This window comes from Pelecanus crispus, chromosome Z (genome assembly GCF_030463565.1).
Source record: "Pelecanus crispus isolate bPelCri1 chromosome Z, bPelCri1.pri, whole genome shotgun sequence".
Taxonomy (NCBI): Eukaryota; Metazoa; Chordata; class Aves; order Pelecaniformes; family Pelecanidae; genus Pelecanus; species Pelecanus crispus.
In genome coordinates this window covers 80,066,095-80,085,606 of record NC_134676.1, presented here as the reverse complement: position 1 = coordinate 80,085,606, position 19,512 = coordinate 80,066,095, and the positions used below count along the sequence as shown (strand labels likewise).

Genomic DNA, 19,512 nt, shown 5'->3' with positions numbered 1-19,512 from the left:
ATCATTTTAGCAGGCTTCAATCTATTTGCTTAAAGTTATCCGAGTGAATTAAAGAATTTTACAATTGTCACTTTAGAGGTGTATTAAAATCAGTAACTCATCGGGCCTGACAATTTAATCATTCACATCTATTCAAAGTTGGGTAAAATTACTATAAATGACTATACAGAATGTAACACAACAGTACTCAGTCTGAAATATGAAACTGCACAAGAAAACACAAAAAACCCCAAACCACAAACCCTCCGACATCTGTAAATATAAAAACATTCCAATACATTTGAAAACTGCTTACTTTTCCTTGGCTGGCAGTTCTGTCTCATAAGCAGCCATCTTAGCCCCTGTCCCAGCAGGCTTTGCTGTCTTTTGTCTTCGCTTTCTTCTTGGGGCGGTGTCAATGACATCTGGGCTACCCAGAAGGGAATCCCTTTGTTCTGGTGCTGCCAAAAGAAAAAAGACCAAAGTTGAAAAGAACTTGAATACGAAGTATTACAAGACAATTCTTAAAATATTTTTTGTTTATTTTTATTAAAATCTCTGTACTAATATGGACTCAGATTTGACAGCAGTTGCTCTCAGAACAAACAGATGACATAAACAGGAATTCAAAAAGACCAAATTCAAACTAGAAAGATAAGCTTCCCTTGACATCTCTTTGCAGTCAGTGGATGGAAAGATGGGCAGTTATAAACCAGAAACATAGTGATGGTCTCCTCATTCTTCGTTGTAGACTCTACAGTAAATAGAAAGGTAGCCTACAGAGCCCAGTTTCACCTACCTGAAGTTAGTCTTTGTCACCTACAGAATAATTGAGGAAGATGTGCATGTGGTACAGGGAAAGGAGCTTGAGTGTTCTGCTTACTGCATGGTTTTGTTCAGATTCTTGGTCTGCAGTATAGACAGCAATACACACCCAGAACAAAAAAGACTTAAAACAATTTTCAATATTCATTACAATAAACCCTTTAGAGAAGCTTAGTGCTGTGATCAAGCACCATATTTTGTAATGTACTAGTCATTCTGCTACCACGGACCTCCAGGCAATAAATCCTTAGAGGTTCTACTGGACACTCCCTGAAGGCAATGGCCAGAAAGACCGATGGACAGCCTGAAATCTGTTCAGTGAGACAAGAAATCACCCATCTGGAGCAAACCCATGCATAAAAAGCAGTAACACTGGATTAGTACTCTAAATATGGAACAGGTGGCCCTGGTTCAGACTAAACATCTCAAAGAGCCAAAGAGTAGCTGCATTCTGAAAGGAAAACAGGGAGAATTCCTAACACCCTGCAACCCAAAACTGGATAACCCGTCTAGGTTTCCACTGATTCCTCTGCTGAAAGTAAAGTAAAGTAGACTTTGCCAGGTTAATTTTCCTATGATTTTAATTTTCATCATTACTGCATGACCTACGATTTCTCACCTGGTTCACATTTATATTATCATGTAAATTCATAAAAGATGCATTATCTACACTTAAAAAAAAATTCCTTCTCCGCTTTAACAGTTATCTACTTGAAGCTCAAAAGTCAAGACAACTGGATCCTTCCTTAAGCTCAAATCCTCCCTTCTCTTGCTATTAATGTGCTCAGAAGATATGTAGACATTTTTATTCCAGCTGCCAACATCCTGTAGCATGCTTTTATTTGGTATGCATGCTTTAAAAATAAAGTCTTTAATTACTTTGAAATTTCAACATAATGATGTCCAGAACAGCACACATTTGAACTGAAATACATTAAACAATAATGTGGTGACTAAGGCTGATGCTAGTATGGTAACTTCCCTGATTATTACTTTCTGTGTGTTTTAGTAAGGTTTAATCTTCACACAGATGAAAGACACCATAATTTGAGATTCAACACCGAAGGTTTTCACAGAAAATAAATAATGGGTCCTGTTTCTTCATTTATTTCACAGTTGTTATCCATGTCTACTGAAAATGAAACAGGAAGAAAATATGCAACCCACAAGTAATATTTTCACTGTTTCTCAAAAAAAAAAAGTGTTTCTGACCAAGAAAAATACTAAATTAAACATATAAATAGAGACTCCCTAGAGCCAGTGCAACCACTGCTTCCAATGAAGCATATGCTTAAATATCAGAACCTCTTCGCTTTTACCAGCATGCACTATATGAGATCACAGACTTACAGATCTTTGAAGGGTGACAACAGGTATTGGCTGACATATTTCAAAGACACGAGCTAATTAACAAGTTTCAAAGTCCAGTACAGACAAGATACAGACAGAAGCAACAAAGGGAACCTTGTGGTTGGTGTCTACTACAGGCCACCTGATCAAGGGGAGCCTGCTGACGAAGCCTTCTTCCTCCAGCTCCGGGAGGCCTCATGCTTGCAGACTCTCGTCCTACTGGGGGACTTCAACCACACCGACATTTGCTGGAAAAGCAACACGGCGAGCTGTAGGCAATCCAGGAGATTCTTGGAATGCATTGAGGATGACTTCCTAAGCCAGGTAATAGACACCCCTACCCGAGGGGATGCAATACTGGACCTGATGGTCACCAGTGCAACTGAGCTCATCAGTGATGTCAAGGCTGGAGGCAGCCTGGGCTGCAGTGATCACGCATTGGTGAAGTTCAGACTCCTGAGGGTTATGAGAAAAGCAAGGAGTACAGTCAGGACCCTAAATTTTAGGAGAGCAAACTTCCAGCTCTTCAAGGAGTTAGTCAGAAGGACCCCCTGGGAGACGGTCCTCAGGGACAGGGGAACAGAACAGAGCTGGCAGATCTTTAAGGACACCTTCCAGAGAGCACAAGAGCTCTCAGTCCCCACGTGTAAGAAATCAGGCAACAAAGGGAAGAGACCAGCATGGCTGAGTCGAGACCTGCTGGTCACACTAAAGAGTAAGAGGGAACTGCACTGGCAGTGGAAGCAGGGACAGGTATCCTGGGAAGAGTACAGGGAAGCTGCCCGGTTGTGTAGGGATGGGGTCAGGAAGGCCAAGGCATGGCTGGAGGTGAATTTGGCAAGGGATGTAAAGAATAACAAGAAGGGCTTCTACAGGTATGTCAACCAGAAAAGGAAGGTTAAAGAAAGCGTACCCCCACTGATGAACAAGAAAGGTGAACTTGTATCAACGGACGAGGAGAAGGCTCAGGTACTCAACAAGATTTTTGCCTCAGCCTTCACTGGCAACCTCTCTCCTCACCCCTCTTGAGTCAATGGACTACAACATGAGGACCAGGGGGGTAAAGCCCCTCCCACTGTCAGGGAAGATCAGGTTTGAGACCACCTGAGGAATCTCAATGTACATAAGTCTATGGGACCTGATGAGGTGCATCCCAGAGTCCTGAGGGAATTGGCTGACGTAGTTGCCAAACCACTCTCCATGATATTTGAAAAGTCATGGCAGTCAGGTGAAGTCCCTGGGGACTGGAAGAAGGGAAACATTGTGCCCATTTTTAAAAAGGGAAGAAAGGAGGACCCTGGGAACTATCGACCTGTCAGCCTCACCTCTGTGCCTGGGAAGATCATGGAACAGATCCTCCTAGAAGCTATGCTCAAGCACATGGAGGACAGGGAGGTGATTTGAGACAGACAGCACGGCTTCACCAAGGGCAAGTCCTGCTGACCAACCTAGTGGCTTTCTATGAAGGAGTGACTGCATCAGTGGACAAGGGAAAAGCAATGGATGCCATCTATTTGGACTTCAGTAAAGCATTTGACACAGTCCCCAGCAACATCCTTCTCTCTAAATTGGGGAGATATGGGTTTGTTGGGTGGACTGTTTGATGGATAAGGAATTGGCTGGATGGTTGCATCCAGAGGGTTGTGGTCAACGGCTTGATGTCCACATGGAGATCGGTGACAAGTGGGGTCCCTCAGGGGTCCGTACTGGGACCAGTGCTCTTTAATATCTTCATCAATGACATAGACAGTGGGATCGAGTGCACCCTCAGCAAGTTTGCAGATGACACCAAGCTGAGTGGTGCGGTTGACACCCAGGAGGATAAGATGTCATCCAAAGGGACCTGGACAAGCTGGAGAGCTGGGCCTGTGCAAAACTCATGAGGTTCAACAAGGCCAAGTGCAAGGTCCTGCACCTGGCACGGGGCAACCCCCAATATCAGTACAGGCTGGGGGATGAAGGGATCAAGAGCAGCCCTGCGGAGAAGGACTTGGGGGTACTGGTGGGTGAAAAGCTGGACATGAGCCAGAAATGTGCGCTTGTGGCCCAGAAAGCCAACCAAATCCTGGGCTGCATCCAAAGAAGCGTGGCCAGCAGGTCGAGGGAGGGGATTCTGCCCCTCTACTCTGCTCTGCTAAGACCCCACCTGGAGTGCTGCGTCCAGCTCTGGGGCCCTCAGCACAAGAAGGACATGGACCTGCTGGAGTGGGTCCAGAAAAGGGCCACCAAAATGATCCGAGGGCTGGAGCACCTCTCCTATGAGGCCAGGCTGAGAGAGTTGGGATTGTTCAGCCTGGAGAAGAGAAGGCTGCCAGGAGACCTTATTGTGACCTTTCAGTACTTAAAGGGGGCCTATAGGAAGGATGTCATCTACCTCGACTTTAGCAAAGCTTTTGACACCGTCTCGCATAATATCCTCCTCGGGAAGCTGGCAGCTCACGGCTTAGACAGGCATACTCTTCGCTGGGTAAAGAACTGGTTGGGTGGCCGAGCCCAGAGAGTAGTGATAAATGGTGTTAAGTCCAGTTGGCAGCCGGTCACGAGCGGTGTTCCCCAGGGCTCTGTTTTAGGGCCAGTCTTGTTCAATATCTTTATCAATGATCTGGATGAGGGGATCGAGTGCACCCTCAGTAAGTTTGCAGACGACACCAAATTGGGTGGGAGTGTCGATCTGCTCGAGGGTAGGATGGCCCTGCAGAGGGACCTGGACAGACTGGATCGATGGGCCGAGGCCAACTGTATGAGGTTTAACAAGGCCAAGTGCCACGTCCTGCACTTCGGTCACAACAACCCCATGCAACGCTACAGGCTTGGGGAGGAGTGGCTGGAAAGCTGCCTGGCCGAAAAGGACCTGGGGGTGTTAGTAGATAGCCGGCTGAACTTGAGCCAGCAGTGTGCCCAGGTGGCCAAGAAGGCCAACAGCATCCTGGCTTGTATCAGGAATGCTGTGGCCAGCAGGAGCAGGGAGGTGATTGTCCCCCTGTACTCGGCGCTGGTGAGGCCGCACCTGGAATACTGTGTCCAGTTTTGGGCCCCTCACTACAAGAAAGACATTGAGGTGCTGGAGCGTGTTCAGAGGCGGGCAACGAAGCTGGTGAAGGGTCTGGAGAACAAGTCTTATGAGGAGCGGCTGAGGGAACTGGGGTTGTTTAGCCTGGAAAAGAGGAGGCTGAGGGGAGACCTTATCGCTCTCTACAACTACCTGAAAGGAGGTTGTAGTGAGGTGGGTGTTGGTCTCTTCTCCCAAGTAGCTAGCGATAGGACAAGAGGAAATGGGCTTAAGCTGCGCCAGGGGAGGTTTAGACTGGAGATTAGGAAGAATTTCTTTACGGAAAGGGTGGTCAGGCATTGGAACAGGCTGCCCAGAGAGGTGGTGGAGTCACCATCCCTGGAGGCGTTTAAAAAACGGGTAGATGTGGCACTTCGGGATATGGTTTAGTCTGGTCTACCCTTGATTAGTCTAGAGTGGGCTTGGTAGTGTAGGTTAATGGTTGGACTGGATGATCTTAAAGGTCTTTTCCAACCTAGATGATTCTATGATTCTATGATTCTATGATGGGGGCAATCTTTTTAGCAAGGCCTGTTGTGACAGCACAAGGAGTAATGGATTTAAACTAAAAAAGAATAGATTTAGAGTGGATATAAGGAAGAAATTTTTTACAATGAGGGTGGTGAAGCACTGGCACAGGTTTCCCAGAGAGGTGGTAGAGGCCCCATCCCTGGCAACATTGCAGGTCAGGTTGGACGGGGCTCTGAGCAACCTGGTCTGGTTAAAGCTGTCCCTGCTCACTGCAGGGGGGTTGGGCTAGATGACCTCTAATGGTCCCCTCCAATCCAAAGCATTCTATGATTCTACACTGCCTATAATAAATGCTGAAAAGGGTTAAATTACAGCCTAATTCTCCACACTAAACTTTAACATACTTTTCCAGTGCTAAATGTTGAAAATATGTTCATAATTGTTAGTTACTACTTACCGTCAGCTTGTTCAGGGTAGTATATCTAACATTTACACTAATACTATTTTATATATTCCAACATCACTTCCTAAAGTCGGACCCTTCTTAATTAATACACATACAATATTTTACTGTCAAGAACCAAACAAACTTCAATAATTTTTCTGTCACAGTTCTTATCCTTCCTTGTTCCTGTTCTCCTCCCACACTCTCTGCTTTTGCCAAAAAGTAGATCCAGAGGTTAGCTATATATATAAAACCTACATAATGTTGATGTTGATGTTAAATAAATAATGTCTCTGTGCTTCTACTTGTGTAGTATGTAATAGTGCTCATGGCCCTCATGCTCAGCATTGTTTACTGTTTAGACACAAATACTGTTTGTCTTCTACAACAGTCCCACTGGTGCTCAAGTGAGCAAAAATGGAAGAGAAATGTTCATCTTTGCAGCATACTGCATTTGTGCTATCTTCAGGCTGGGAAAGGGTCTCAGTTTTCTACTGAACATCTCAATCTAATCTTTCCCAAGAAAATAAATTTTGCTCTTCTGACCTATTAAAACCAAGCAGAATAAAAAATATTGATCTGAATGATTCAAGTAAACCTCTTCAATAAAGTTGATAATTTTTATTGTGAGACTGTTTCTTTTAATAATAGCAAAAAGAAAGCTTCTTGTTCAGACAGCCTGGAATGCAATCTTATGAATAGTAACAGACTGGCTCATAGATAATGGTTGATCACCATGCACTTGGGTTTTTTTGGGTTTGTTTGTTAATTTCTTTTAAGCCAAACTACCACTTAGGATAGAACTGCTAATGACAAGATGGCATACACTGGAAGCTCTATGTATCATGCATCACCATAAGACTTTAAACACACACCCACTACTGCTGCCCAGAAATAATTCCCATTAATGAATTCATTTACAGTACTTGACTAAAAGCCAAGGAAAGCTTCAGCAAAATATTACTCATTGCTTACATGAAATCATTTGGAAAAATGAGAGACAGTCTTGAACATAAACCTAGTTTTTCATTCTCAAAATCTTTTCTGTCTAAATTACACCACAAGTTTAAGGAAGTAAAGTTCTTTGACTTCTCATGAAATTAAATTTCATAGTTTGATATTATGTAATACAATAAGAATGATTGTTATACCTTTGAGAAGAATAGTACTAATTTAAATACAGATAAGAGTATTGTTTGATGTAAGCCAGTTAATTAAACCACCTAAAACAACAAGTGGTGATTAAGAAAAAGAAATGTTCCCAATATATAACATACCTTCTGCAGGTGAAAAACTGCAAGAAACTAGGTAACAGAGCAAGAAAGGGAATGATAGTTCAAGTACAAAAAGAATATTTGTGCTAAGAAATTAAAGACTTTAAATAAAAATTCTTGATTTTTTTTTTGTTGTTTGTTTTGAAGAATTATATTATTTGGTGGGTAGGGGGAGTTTTCAAATAAGAAAATAAGATTCGGATGTGCCTGTGCACAGGACATCCTGGTGCAGTGAGGTTTCAACATTTTTTTGGGGGCAGGGGGGAAGACGTACCATGTGAATGGTTCAGTTGTCCCTGGGTTTTGTAGAAACTTAAAGTTTAACTGGGTGGTGAGGTCCTGCACAAGAGCTGGCAGGAAGCCCCTGAAGGAGCTGCTCTGTCCGAGCTGCTGGGGTAACACTAACTGCTCATGGTTTCGTGTTAGGTTAATGGTGGACTTGATGATCTTAAAGGTCTTTTCCAACCTAAATGATTTTATAATTCTATTCTATGATTCTATGAAAGGATAGTCTAGAAAATAATTTAAACTGAAAACTAAAAATAGCTTTCACTGGTTTGGAAGAGTCAGGATGATATTAAATTAATACAGTCCCATAATGTTGGGGACCTGGAAACAGAAGAGCCTTTCCTCTAATACAGGAAAATGCCAGGACCTATTCTCAAGACATTTGGTACACAGCATGTTGCATCCACGCAGAACAGCACTGCCTTTTCCAAGAGGTCTGCTGGGAGTGGTCTCTGGCCAGCCAGACTCTGCCTGGGGAACCGCCTGGTTGAGCTGGTATAGAGCAAAACCATTTCAGGGAAGGTGCTAGCAATGAAAGGCGTCAGACAACTGCGCTCAACTGCCAGCATTGAGGTCAGATCCTGGCATTGTTTAGTGTGGTAAAATAGCATCATGATCTCTGAAAACTACAGGCATTTTAAAATTAATTTCTGTAGCTTGGTTAAACATAGGCCATCCCCATTATATTTTAAAATAGACCTTTGCATTATGTTATTTTGATGTACAGAAGTCAATTATTTAGAAATACCTTCCAATCTATCATATTCACTTTTCAGTCTGAAAAAAACCCATAGCCACCTTCCCTCTCTGTATATCATCACCTGTAATGAATATTCTACAGTTTTGACTTGTCTAATTATTAACGACAGTGCTGTACTCACTGAGAAAACAGGATCCAGCTCCCCTCAGTACAAGCTCTATTCTCAATAAAGGACTAACCCAGTACTAAAAGCTTAGCTTTGTCATAAAAAATACACAGGGAGCAAAGCAAGCAAAAAATGAGTAGAAGCATTCCAAATTTCAGCAATCTATTTGCCTATGACCTAACGTCACAGACAGAAAACATGCTTTCACTGTACAAATTCATGAAAGGTGTACAGCAAGCAAGAAAAACAGTAGTAGTTCATGAGAATTTACATATAAGAAACACAGTCACAGACATAACTTCACTTCCCTTCACCTTGTTGGCATATATTTAAGTTGTAACAAGGATCCCAAAACTTGAACACTTCTATTTAATTCATCCCTATCATCCAAAACATCTGGTAGAGCTGCTACACTTGCTTAGCTAAACTGTCCTGTGTAGGTCCAGATTAAAACCGTGTACTCTAATAGTATTTTGCAAATGATCTGTTGCTGACTTATAATGCAATATGGGTGAAAGCATAACCTGGGCCTTGCTATTCATAGTCGAAAGACTACATCAGCGTTCTCATTTGCTTGTATTTCTATCCTATTGGTAACTAGCCTCAAGTGTATCACATGGTTTTTGTTATCTTAAATAACTTTTGTTTCCCTTGATAATTTTTTTTTCTCTCTCAATGTTTGTATTCCTCAGCATGCTAAGTTATATTAGAATGGGATGTGTCCCTTGCAAATAAAGCCCTGCAACCACAGGCCCCATGGGATTAGTCCAGCTGCTTATAATGCGCAGTATTGATTCTAGGTTAACCAGTCACTCCAGAAAAAGAAACGCTGCGAAGGAAAACATATTTGAACACTGTACTGCTATCAGATTTATGTCATTGAATTATCAGGACATGATAACTTTAAAACCAATCACCAATGTCAAATGGATTCAAGGAACATTCACATTTCTGGCATGTGCCACCAAATAAAACACATTTAGCATTGTAAACTTCCTTTGCTCACAATAAGGAATTTGCAGTTATAAAAAAAAAATGCTCTGTTCATTTTTCGATTGGAGCGGAACATGAAAGATTTATAAAAGACACAGGCATTTATCCTCAAGAAAGGGACTGGCCTTTATTTAAAATGATCTCCTATCCTGGAGATTTTATCAACAGCAGCACAAAAGTCTGTCAATTTTAATTTCTGTTCTGAATGAAAATCTACCTGATCCCTTTTTCATCAGAGTAGTAAGGACTTATGAAAATTTGTTCAGATTTTCAGATACTAGTGCTACTGTAGGTCCCCTATATTCCTCTTGGAGCCCCCCTGTTAACAGAACAGAATTTCCTGGGCGAATTCTGCTTAACGCCAGGCAGCATGGGTTGCTCCATAGAGTTACTCAACTGAACTTCCAGATTCTGCTCTCTCTCTTTAATGAAGCAGATGATTTAACTGAAAATCAGTCCCTTGCTCAAGGGACTTGCCATTTTCTCTAGGACAGTTTCTTTGAAAAAAACCGGGCTGCACATACAATTACTGCCTCTCCTGCTCCTGCCCTTGCACAGCATTGGTAGCAGATAAACTAGAGTGAAAGAGGACAAAATGGCCACAAAACAATCACTTAAAGAGCACCAGGTCTGCCTGTGACAGCCGCTTCCCAAGCCATGGAAGAAAAAACAAAAAACAAAGGGAGCAGAACTCATTACTTTAATTCTCAACTATAGTGTAACTTCAGTAATTACGTGGTTTCTCAATCTCAGCTTAATTCCTAAGGGATCACCATGGCTGATAATAATTAGCATCTCTTTGACATTCTCAGCAGAGAGCCTCCTAAATGAATGGGTATGGAAATGAACATGCCTCACTGATGTAGGCAATTCCTACAAAGTAGGATTAAGTCATTCTTGACAGGCAATTTAGGAAACACCACTTCTACCTATGCTAAAGTTATCCTGTATATACACATTCTGGCCATAATCAGGCATTTTTCATAAGAAAGTGATCCATTTAGATCACTCAGAGATCAAAAATTAAACATTGGTATTTACAGTTCATGCATATGCTTCAGTGAAAGTAACAGGAATATATCACTATTTTAATTTTAGGAAAACAATGAGAACCATTCTCCATTCCATTTGTTCTGTTCTACTTTATATTTCATTCTTTGTATAAATTTGGGTTTACTGTACTGTAATCCCCTGGGGCCTAAAGGCGGTTGAGACTGCAGTTCTATAAATTCTCTGTCAGTTAGTTATTAACATTTATTTTTACAAAGAATATCTCCATGGGAAGTGTTTATGAAGACACATTTTAAAACAACTCCAGCAAAAAGTTTAGATCCAGCTATACAAAATTTATAAATTGTATCCAGTTCAGTAAGGAAGTTTACATTTCACCCTGCTAGACTGTATTACCACTGACAAAGTGTCCTAAGTCTTAACATGTAGACTTTTCTATTTGCAAAGCCTATTCTTTTCCTGTAGTCACCCTTTTTCAAAAGCTTTTTAAATACAATTCTTTTCTTTAATTACAAAAGCTTATTTCAAAACTGCAGGGAAACTTATCAAGTTATAATAAATATCTGGTTGATGTACAATTTCCTTCTCAATGATTATTTACTGGACACAACCCAGGTGCTCATCTGTTACCAATTCATATTGTCTTGAAACTAGATGGCAAAAAAAATCAGGGTAAACTTGACAAGCAAATAATAAGTTTGGTCAGGAAGCACAAAAAAGTCTGTTTTCATATATCAGAGTATCAGAGGGCAAAAAAAAGAATGCATTTTTACAAATAGCTGCAGAGACTCTGAAGGAGCTCATTAATTTTAATCATCAAAACCATGATCTCTAACAGAAATTCCTCTTTTAAAAATACTTTGACATGAGATATTTCAATGAACCATATGTATTTCATCAGATGAGATATTAATTTTCAATAATCCATAATAATGTGTGTTGCTAAAAATACTTTAGTAATGCCATAATTCTAAGAAAGTCCCTGGTTACAAACATTGTCAAAGGTTACCATTTATCAGTAGACCAACAATTTTGAAAATCCACACAGTATACAGGTGTATACTGTATTTTTGTAGTGTCTTCAGCCCCTAAAAATTAGTACCTGCCTCACAATGCAAACAGAAAGTTTTGCAATGTGCTCAAACCTTACCTGACATAGGTCAGGTAGAGGCTCCATTATGAAGTGGTGAAAGCTAAGAGATTGCAGTTTTGATATCTGAAACCTGCTAACAATTAAAGTTGCTTTCCCTGCTTTATTATTTATGGGTGCTTGACAGAAGCAAAGGCAGTGTTTGCAACTCAGATGCTGTGGTGGTTTTTGATTAGCCAAAGGCTGTTTGGTGACGAGTTAGGCTGCTCAGCAATATCATGCTCCAGCTTTCCAATGATCCACTGAAAGTCCAGACTTATTACATGCAGTTTTAGAAATACTTTTCCATCTCTGACCCTCAAATCTTTTTGAAAGTCTGTATTAATGCTGCTCAGTGAGGCTAATTTTTGTGTACCATGGTTGGATGTGCCATCGTCTAGCATACCAGTACATCTGAGTTCAGGCAAAGAGCATTTAAAAAGTCATCATCCGAAAAGGTTTAGATGAGCTCACTGTCCCGGGTGTGACTGCTGGAGTCATTCTCTGGACTCCCTTGATGCCCTATTTGGATCATCTGTACCACCCAGGGTGGAGGTAGGAGGCTTCTGAACAGCATCCCCAGGAGACATTAAAAAGCATGCAGGTCAAGTAAACAAAACAACAAAACAGACAGATGGAAGAGCTAAAACCATGAAGCTAAGAAAACATTTGGAAAAAAATTCTGGGCTGTGATCTTTCAATTCAATGTGAGGTAGTGGAACCCAACGTCATTTCTCACCAGGCATGTAAAACATATACCTCATGCCTGGAATTCCAACCGGCATAATTTTTGCTCTAGTAAATTTTTCTGGTGTCTACAACTTATGTTGCTAAACCTGCCCAGCTGATCCAGGCCCTGGCACTGACAGTAGTGGGCTTCTAAGTATCACCTCTAAGGTTACCCCATATGTCAGGCAATACTTATTATGCCCAACCCCTAGCTGTGTAGATGTGGAGCCTGACATTTGAAAGCCACCGCCTTCTAAAGAAGAGTTTGAATAATGGTAATTATATTACTTACTGATTTCAAATCAGTAAGAGATTGTTTTGTTAACCTTTATGTAAAATAGTCACCCGTAATGCTATTTAGAATGTGAAAACAAAGTAGCATAGCTATTTATGAGGACGTTGAAACAGGGCTTCTGAATTAATACTAACAGTAAGTCTCAAGCCCCTCAGGCAGGCATTTGTAAGAACTATAGCTACTCCTGTGCTAACTTCTTCACTCAAAATCAGTACCTCTTGGATGGTGAAATATATAACAGTAACTGAAAAGATCTGTAAACAATAAAGCCTTTTGACATTTTTATTTATTTTTTATTTCTTTGAATAAAGCACTGGGTTGCCCTTGTGGTTGAATAGTCTTTAGATTATCTACTCTGTCTCCTGGAAACGTACATAAAAGCTCGCTGGTTTAGAAGATCGTCACCTTCACACACACATTTTATTCACTAAGAACCCTGCAGGGATCATGAGGCCAGAGAGATCTGCCTGTGTACTGAAGGCAGTCTTCAAAAACAAGTATGAGCTGCACTCAGGCTGTAACCTACCCAGTGCCCTGAAGTTGCACCATAGTGCTTTGAAATAGCTGGAGCTTATACTCTTCTGTCACGAGAATTATTTCTTTCCCCATTAAACAATTTTTGAGGAAATCAATACAACTCAAGGGAAGCCACAGGCTGCAATAACTCTGGAAAATGTATGTTTTCATAATGATGGCATTTTATGGTGGATAAATTACTAACCTCTACCAGTAACTTTATTGCGTGGTATCTTCTAAGCTGCCTTAAGATTTTTTTTTTCAACAATATTATAAATTCCATTTTTGGGGTATAGGTATTTCTACTTTAGGTTGAGCAAAACATTTCAGGTGGAAAAATCTAAAATAAAAATCTATTTAAACAGGAACTTTGCCTGCCCGTATTTCACTATATATTAGTAAGGAAGTACAATGATGTTTAAACAAATACTACATTCAGATCAGAAGCTATTTTGCTACTTATTTATATAGCAACATAAATATGTGGTCCTATCTGTTTTCTTTGAGAGACAAAAAGACAGATTTCAAGCTTTAAAACCATTTACTCTAAAAGTTAGTGACACAAGCACTATATTCCTTCATAAAGATACGCAGTTTTAACCTTGGAACACAAACCAGCTACATTAAAACTGTCCTTATATGTGAACATACATAACTAATAACTGGATAGAGCCTAATCATTCAAAAGGAAAAATGCTGAGAAAGCATTAAATGAGTAAAAAGGAAATGGAGCATCTCCTGCAGTTTATACAGTGGTTCTACAACACTAACAATAGCTTTGGAAGCAGTCAAGGGTGGCTGCTTAGTCAGAAAGTTACTAACATGCTTTTTACCTCTAGTTCCCCAATTTTAATTCTGTCTATGGTTGTGGTAACTAAAAGTCACCATTGCTAGTGGCTGTTTTGTAGTTAGTATGAAATGACTTAATTTCATCACGCTCCTAGGGAATGTTTGTTATTTGCCGATATTCAAGTAAGACCTGGGTACCTAAGCATGGATAAAATCTGGGACCTATAAGCAGAAGTTTAATAAATTTTTCCAAACCCCACAATCTTCTGGCATCCCATACTACAAATAATTTTCTAAGGATCAAAGTTACTCAACACGCAGGGTCCTGCACTGCATTCAGGGGGACACGGGATCTGTTCCTGATTCTACCACTGATCTTGATGAATATCCATGCTTTGGTTCCTTGTGTATAAACAATACGTAATGTTTACTTGACTTTATAAAACATCTTGACACTGAGGAATGAAAAGGATCAGACAAGCCAGGTCCAAAGGATAGAGGCACCTCTGTAAATGTAAGAGAGGCTAAGAGGTATTATTATTCCTGTAGACACCAACTATGTATGTGCATGTGTATCGGGACTCTGGAGGATGAAGAGGGCAGAGAGGCTAATCCTCTGTGGAGGAAATGGTGAGCCTTAGGGTGGGTAGGCATGAGGAAAGGAACAGCTTTGTCAGGCAAGGCTCAGTCACAAATAAGCTTGGGATCTAACAGCCCAGTGAGCCACTCGGATGGCCAATATGATTCTTTAGCACCTGAAAGATTATAAAGTGTTATTACAATCTTCCAATCAATGTTGCTAGAAAACAGTTGAAAGAATAAAGCCTGACTAATACAGTCAAACAGTACTACTGACAGGATCAAAGGTCACGTCAATATTATAAACTATGTAATTAAGAAAATAAATTTAGACACTCATGGATCAAAACTGTGGGGGTTTTGGTTTGGTTTTTAAAAATTTTTATTTTTATTTAAAGTAAACCTTTTAAAGAGTAAAACACTGCCCAAAGTATTCGATGTCTTGAATACTGAAGTGAAAAGCTGGAAAGTTAGACGTGACTCCGGGAGACATCCTCGGAAAAGCCCATGCTTCGCTCTAACATCCTCTGGGCTTCAGTGATGATCACCAAAAGTTTTGGGTGAAGCCCATAAGATTTAGTACTGCTTTCTTCTCCATCTATTCCCCTGTCCTCTTTCTACCTTTAGGAAAATTTGAGACAAACTGAGTGTATTGTGGTGACTGGTAAAAGGAGGTCATTGCCCAGAAAGTAACTATACAAGGTCCTTGACAGAATTATAACAAAGTCCAAACTCCTTCTTTCTGAAAGATTGTTTCATGAGAAGCTTGTGCCCTTTCCAAATACCCTTGCTACAGAAGGGATTTTTAGAATAGTTATATTCTGCTTTTTGTATGTCTGTACTCTTTTTCTAAATTTAATATGCTTTATATCTTATATTTCTATTGTATATTTTTTTAATTTTGTACAACCAGCTGATACACTTCCAAACTCTGGCATGCATTTTCTTATGTTTGCTGTGAAACAAGCAAGCTAACCTGAGGTCTCAAATGTCAATCACTAGGAACAAAGTTTACACCATCAGCTTTCTGGACCCATTTATTTCTATTGAAATTAATATAAAACCTCCACTGAATAAAAGACATCCCATGAATATTATCCCCAAATTGCTGTTAGCTACCTGCTTTTTTTCACATAGTGTTTCTAAAAGGCTTTTCATGCTGTGAATTTAAAGACAGTGTTTAAGATGTCATTATGGCATGTCTTTATATACAGCTACCATTAAGGTCTTTATAATGGATTCAGAAGTGATGAACATAGAAGGTGCAGGTGTCTCAGTCAGACATGACATTAACATTTTTATGGCAGATGCACTGGCACAATTTCAATCAACATCACAGGATAATTTTGCTGTGGAAAATGCTACAGGTAATTTTGGTTACTCTAAGAGGTTCTGAGAATATATTTAGAGAAATTTAAAGACCTCAATAAGTACTTTGAGAGCTGCAATACATTAATATTTATTATAACATTTACTGAGCAATGAACATGAAAGCTGATGATGTACAAGACATTAATATATGATGAACAGAAAATTATCAATCACCATATCTCAATCAGAATCAAGAGGCTGGTTTAATTTATAACAACTTCTATTTAGATGGTTTTAAACACTTACAATGCACTCCATAAGATAAATACATAGCGCAATTTTAACTTTTATTCAACATTTATTATTCAATGTGAATGGATCATAAAACTTATGATAGGACTCAAGACCTGTGTTTACATTCTGACCTGGGCTGGTTTTCTTCATCAGGTCCCTGGACATCTGCAGGGCTCTCCTGATCTGGCTGGGCTGTACACATGTGCAAAGGTCACCACTCACAGACCACAGCTGAAGATGTAGTTAGAAAGGAGCTCAGCTTCAGGAGCTTTAAGCTACATCATGAAACCATCTATGAAACACATTGTTATTGACACGCTGGAAGATATTTAGGGAAATTTTAAAGGTTAATGGTGAAAATGAATGGCAACAGAGTATGGCAAATAGCCTGGCCCCAAGTTAATCAGACAATAGAGATGCACAGCCAGGATACAAGATGAAGTAATTGTGTGGTGTGATGGTAAGAGTCACAGTCGGACTCATTATACAGAACTGGCTTTGTTCCCCTGGGACCCACTAACTCTGGGATAGTCTTTCCATATGGCAAAAACTGCACTCCTCAGTAAGAAAAAACAGGATCACGCCCTGAGCTGTGCTAATGTTCCATGTATCCTTCCCCAGCCAATGTCCCTACGAGTCACCCGGGCCAAGAGGCACCATGAAATTTCTTTATTAAAATGGGAATGACAGTTTTTGATTACCTAAATCAAAAAACCCACTTGATAATACAAAACAACATGTGTTCAAGCCTAGGAAACATATTCTTTTCTTACTACTAAGTCTTTCTGATATTCAGACTAGCCTTTTGCAGTGTGCAGTCTCCTTAAGGGTAGAATACAGCTTGGACTGGCAAAGCTTCATGCAATTCCTCTACCCCTCCATCAACATGCAGTGATTCTAAAAAAAACAGGGATTTCTATATATAAGGATAATTTATGGCTGCTTAATATTTTATGCAAGCTCAAAATATCTATATGGAAGAAGAAAATACTTTTCTATATTTAATGCATTTTGAAATTTCTTTACACTGGGAAATTCTCATGCACCGTTACCCCCAAAAATTCATTTAAATTATTAAGGCCCTGTGGAAATTTAAACACTTCCTGCCATTCCTCCAAAACAACAGTCTGTAACAGTAAGATGGTTTCATTACAAAAAGTAATACAGTCTCCCTGTAACTAAAGAAAGCTTAGAGAAAATGGGATTTAAATACATAGAGTGTAAATACACACTCCTTCCCCTACCACAACACAGCTCAAGCCTAAGTTACAGACACTGAGTTTACCAGAATAGCACTCCAGAAGATCAGTGAAGGATAAGGGCCAAAACCCCCTCCTTTACACATGGAAAAACCACAGATATGTGTGCAGAACATTCAATGCAAATGCAAAGAAATGCATGGAGATTAATTAATCTATTCTATTCTATCTGCAAGAACAAGTAACTTTGATCATCTGTGAAATAAAATAGGTGGGGAAAAGGCAGAATGGCAACATTGATCTTACGAGAGAACTGTGAAGGCATCCAAAAATTAATTCAGCAAATGGCAATGGCAGATTAAAAACTTTTGCTTAACTAATCCAAAAACTGCTCCCACACATTTAAAGAAACAAGAATAAATGACATATACACTGCTTGAAATTAAGAAAAAAATCACTATGTTAGATCCAGCAGGCCATTTAACAGACTGATTTAGACTGAAAAGAGTTTTTCCTCTGGCACCTTGCTGCAGGGAGAATATGAAGGGATGACCACTGTGACATAAACCACATACGCAATTCTAGTGAAGAAATACTATAAAAACACAATGTCTTCAAAGAAAGAATGTTAGTGGGTTATTTCCAGCAAAATTTGCTGAAGATGTTAGAAAGCATGCATGATTTTATAATGACATTTTCTGAAGAACCAAGAGAAGAAGAAGTGTTTTAGTCTACAAAGACTTAACACAATTAAGTTCACTAACAGCAAAATCAGAATAAGGTCACTAGGTTCAGTGGCTGATGTACAGGATGACAGAAAGCCATAACAAGGTTCTATAAGCAGAAAATATTGTATCATTTGATTTCTGACTCTTTCCAAGAAAAAAATAAATGTACAACAGAGAATCTTGGTATCATATTGTCTTACATTACAGGCTACATCTTACTAATACTCCAGCTATCCTAAACAGTACTATATTTGACAGCTTGATTCTTAGAAATAATAATGTTGATACTATTTAATGCTTGAATTTTTGCCTTCAACTAATATTGTTTCTACCACCATAATACTTGTCTAAAAAGATGTTTGAGAACCTGTAATTTTCTTTTGTTGCAATGGATTAATTATTATACTGGTATAGCTGACTTGAAAAATAATTAAGACCACACAGAGTTCCAAATCAGACATTTAAAAAAATGTTTTCTTCCCTTGCCTGCTCAGGTTTAACCAGCTAAGTCTTCACAGTACTGCCCTCAGCCCCGTGGTCACTGGTACAGACTGTTATTTTGGCAGCGTGCCTCCCAGGAAGACCAGCTCTGATTAGACTACTTGTGGAGGAGAATACTATGCAGAAGAGTAAAAAAGTCAGAATAAAGTTCAAAAGCAGAGAAAGACCCAGCTAATCTTTGCTCATGTATACCCTGTTGTGCACAACACCCTCTTTGTTGATCAACAAAAAACACATTAAAACATCCAAGACTGGGCACAAAATACTAATGTGAATAACGGCTGTTAGGATGACTAACACTTTTATTACATATTCAGAATTGAACACTCTGGCCAGAAACCGAGCCAGAATAAACCAGAGTAGCCTCTCTGGAAGTTAACGGAACTATAATGAATTACACCAATTGAGAATTCAGGGTATTATTCTGGGATAGCTTGCTGATAAAATACACAAAACAAAGAAAAGACTAATTGCATGCTGTGTATGAACACAGTAATTTTAAACTGTATTTCCTGAAAAGGCAGCTGAATAATATAATTACCTGAGAAACACCTGGAATCCTTCTTGACCGTTTTTTCTCTAGTAAAAGCTGTACATAGTAATTTTGAACACTTTTTTAAAAATTATACAAAAGAGTTTACAGTTGACTCCTCTTTTCTTTCTCTACAAGCTCTGAATTATAAAGGAAAAAATCATCACCATGACTATTCTGTAAAACATTCCGTTTTAACTCGTTAACGCACCATACCTATCCCAGAATATGACATTCCATTCCATACAATAAATCTTTCCCAACCTTGGAAAAGTCACACAGAGTTGCGTGGCCAGACCAGTTTGAGGAAGACATTCCCAGATGCTACAAGGGGCTCCAAGCCCCTGCAGCCAGCTGGT

At 39.7% G+C, this 19,512-nt stretch overlaps 1 protein-coding gene across 1 annotated transcript in view; it reads right to left on the bottom strand.

The window, feature by feature from the left end:
* XRCC4 (X-ray repair cross complementing 4) overlaps positions 1 to 19,512 on the bottom strand; it is a 180,545-nt gene that overhangs the window by 68,682 nt on the left and 92,351 nt on the right. Inside the window, exon 6 of the mRNA XM_075726894.1 lies at positions 296 to 440. Coding sequence (XP_075583009.1) covers positions 296 to 440 — 145 coding nt within the window. The remainder of the gene's footprint in view (positions 1 to 295; positions 441 to 19,512) is intronic.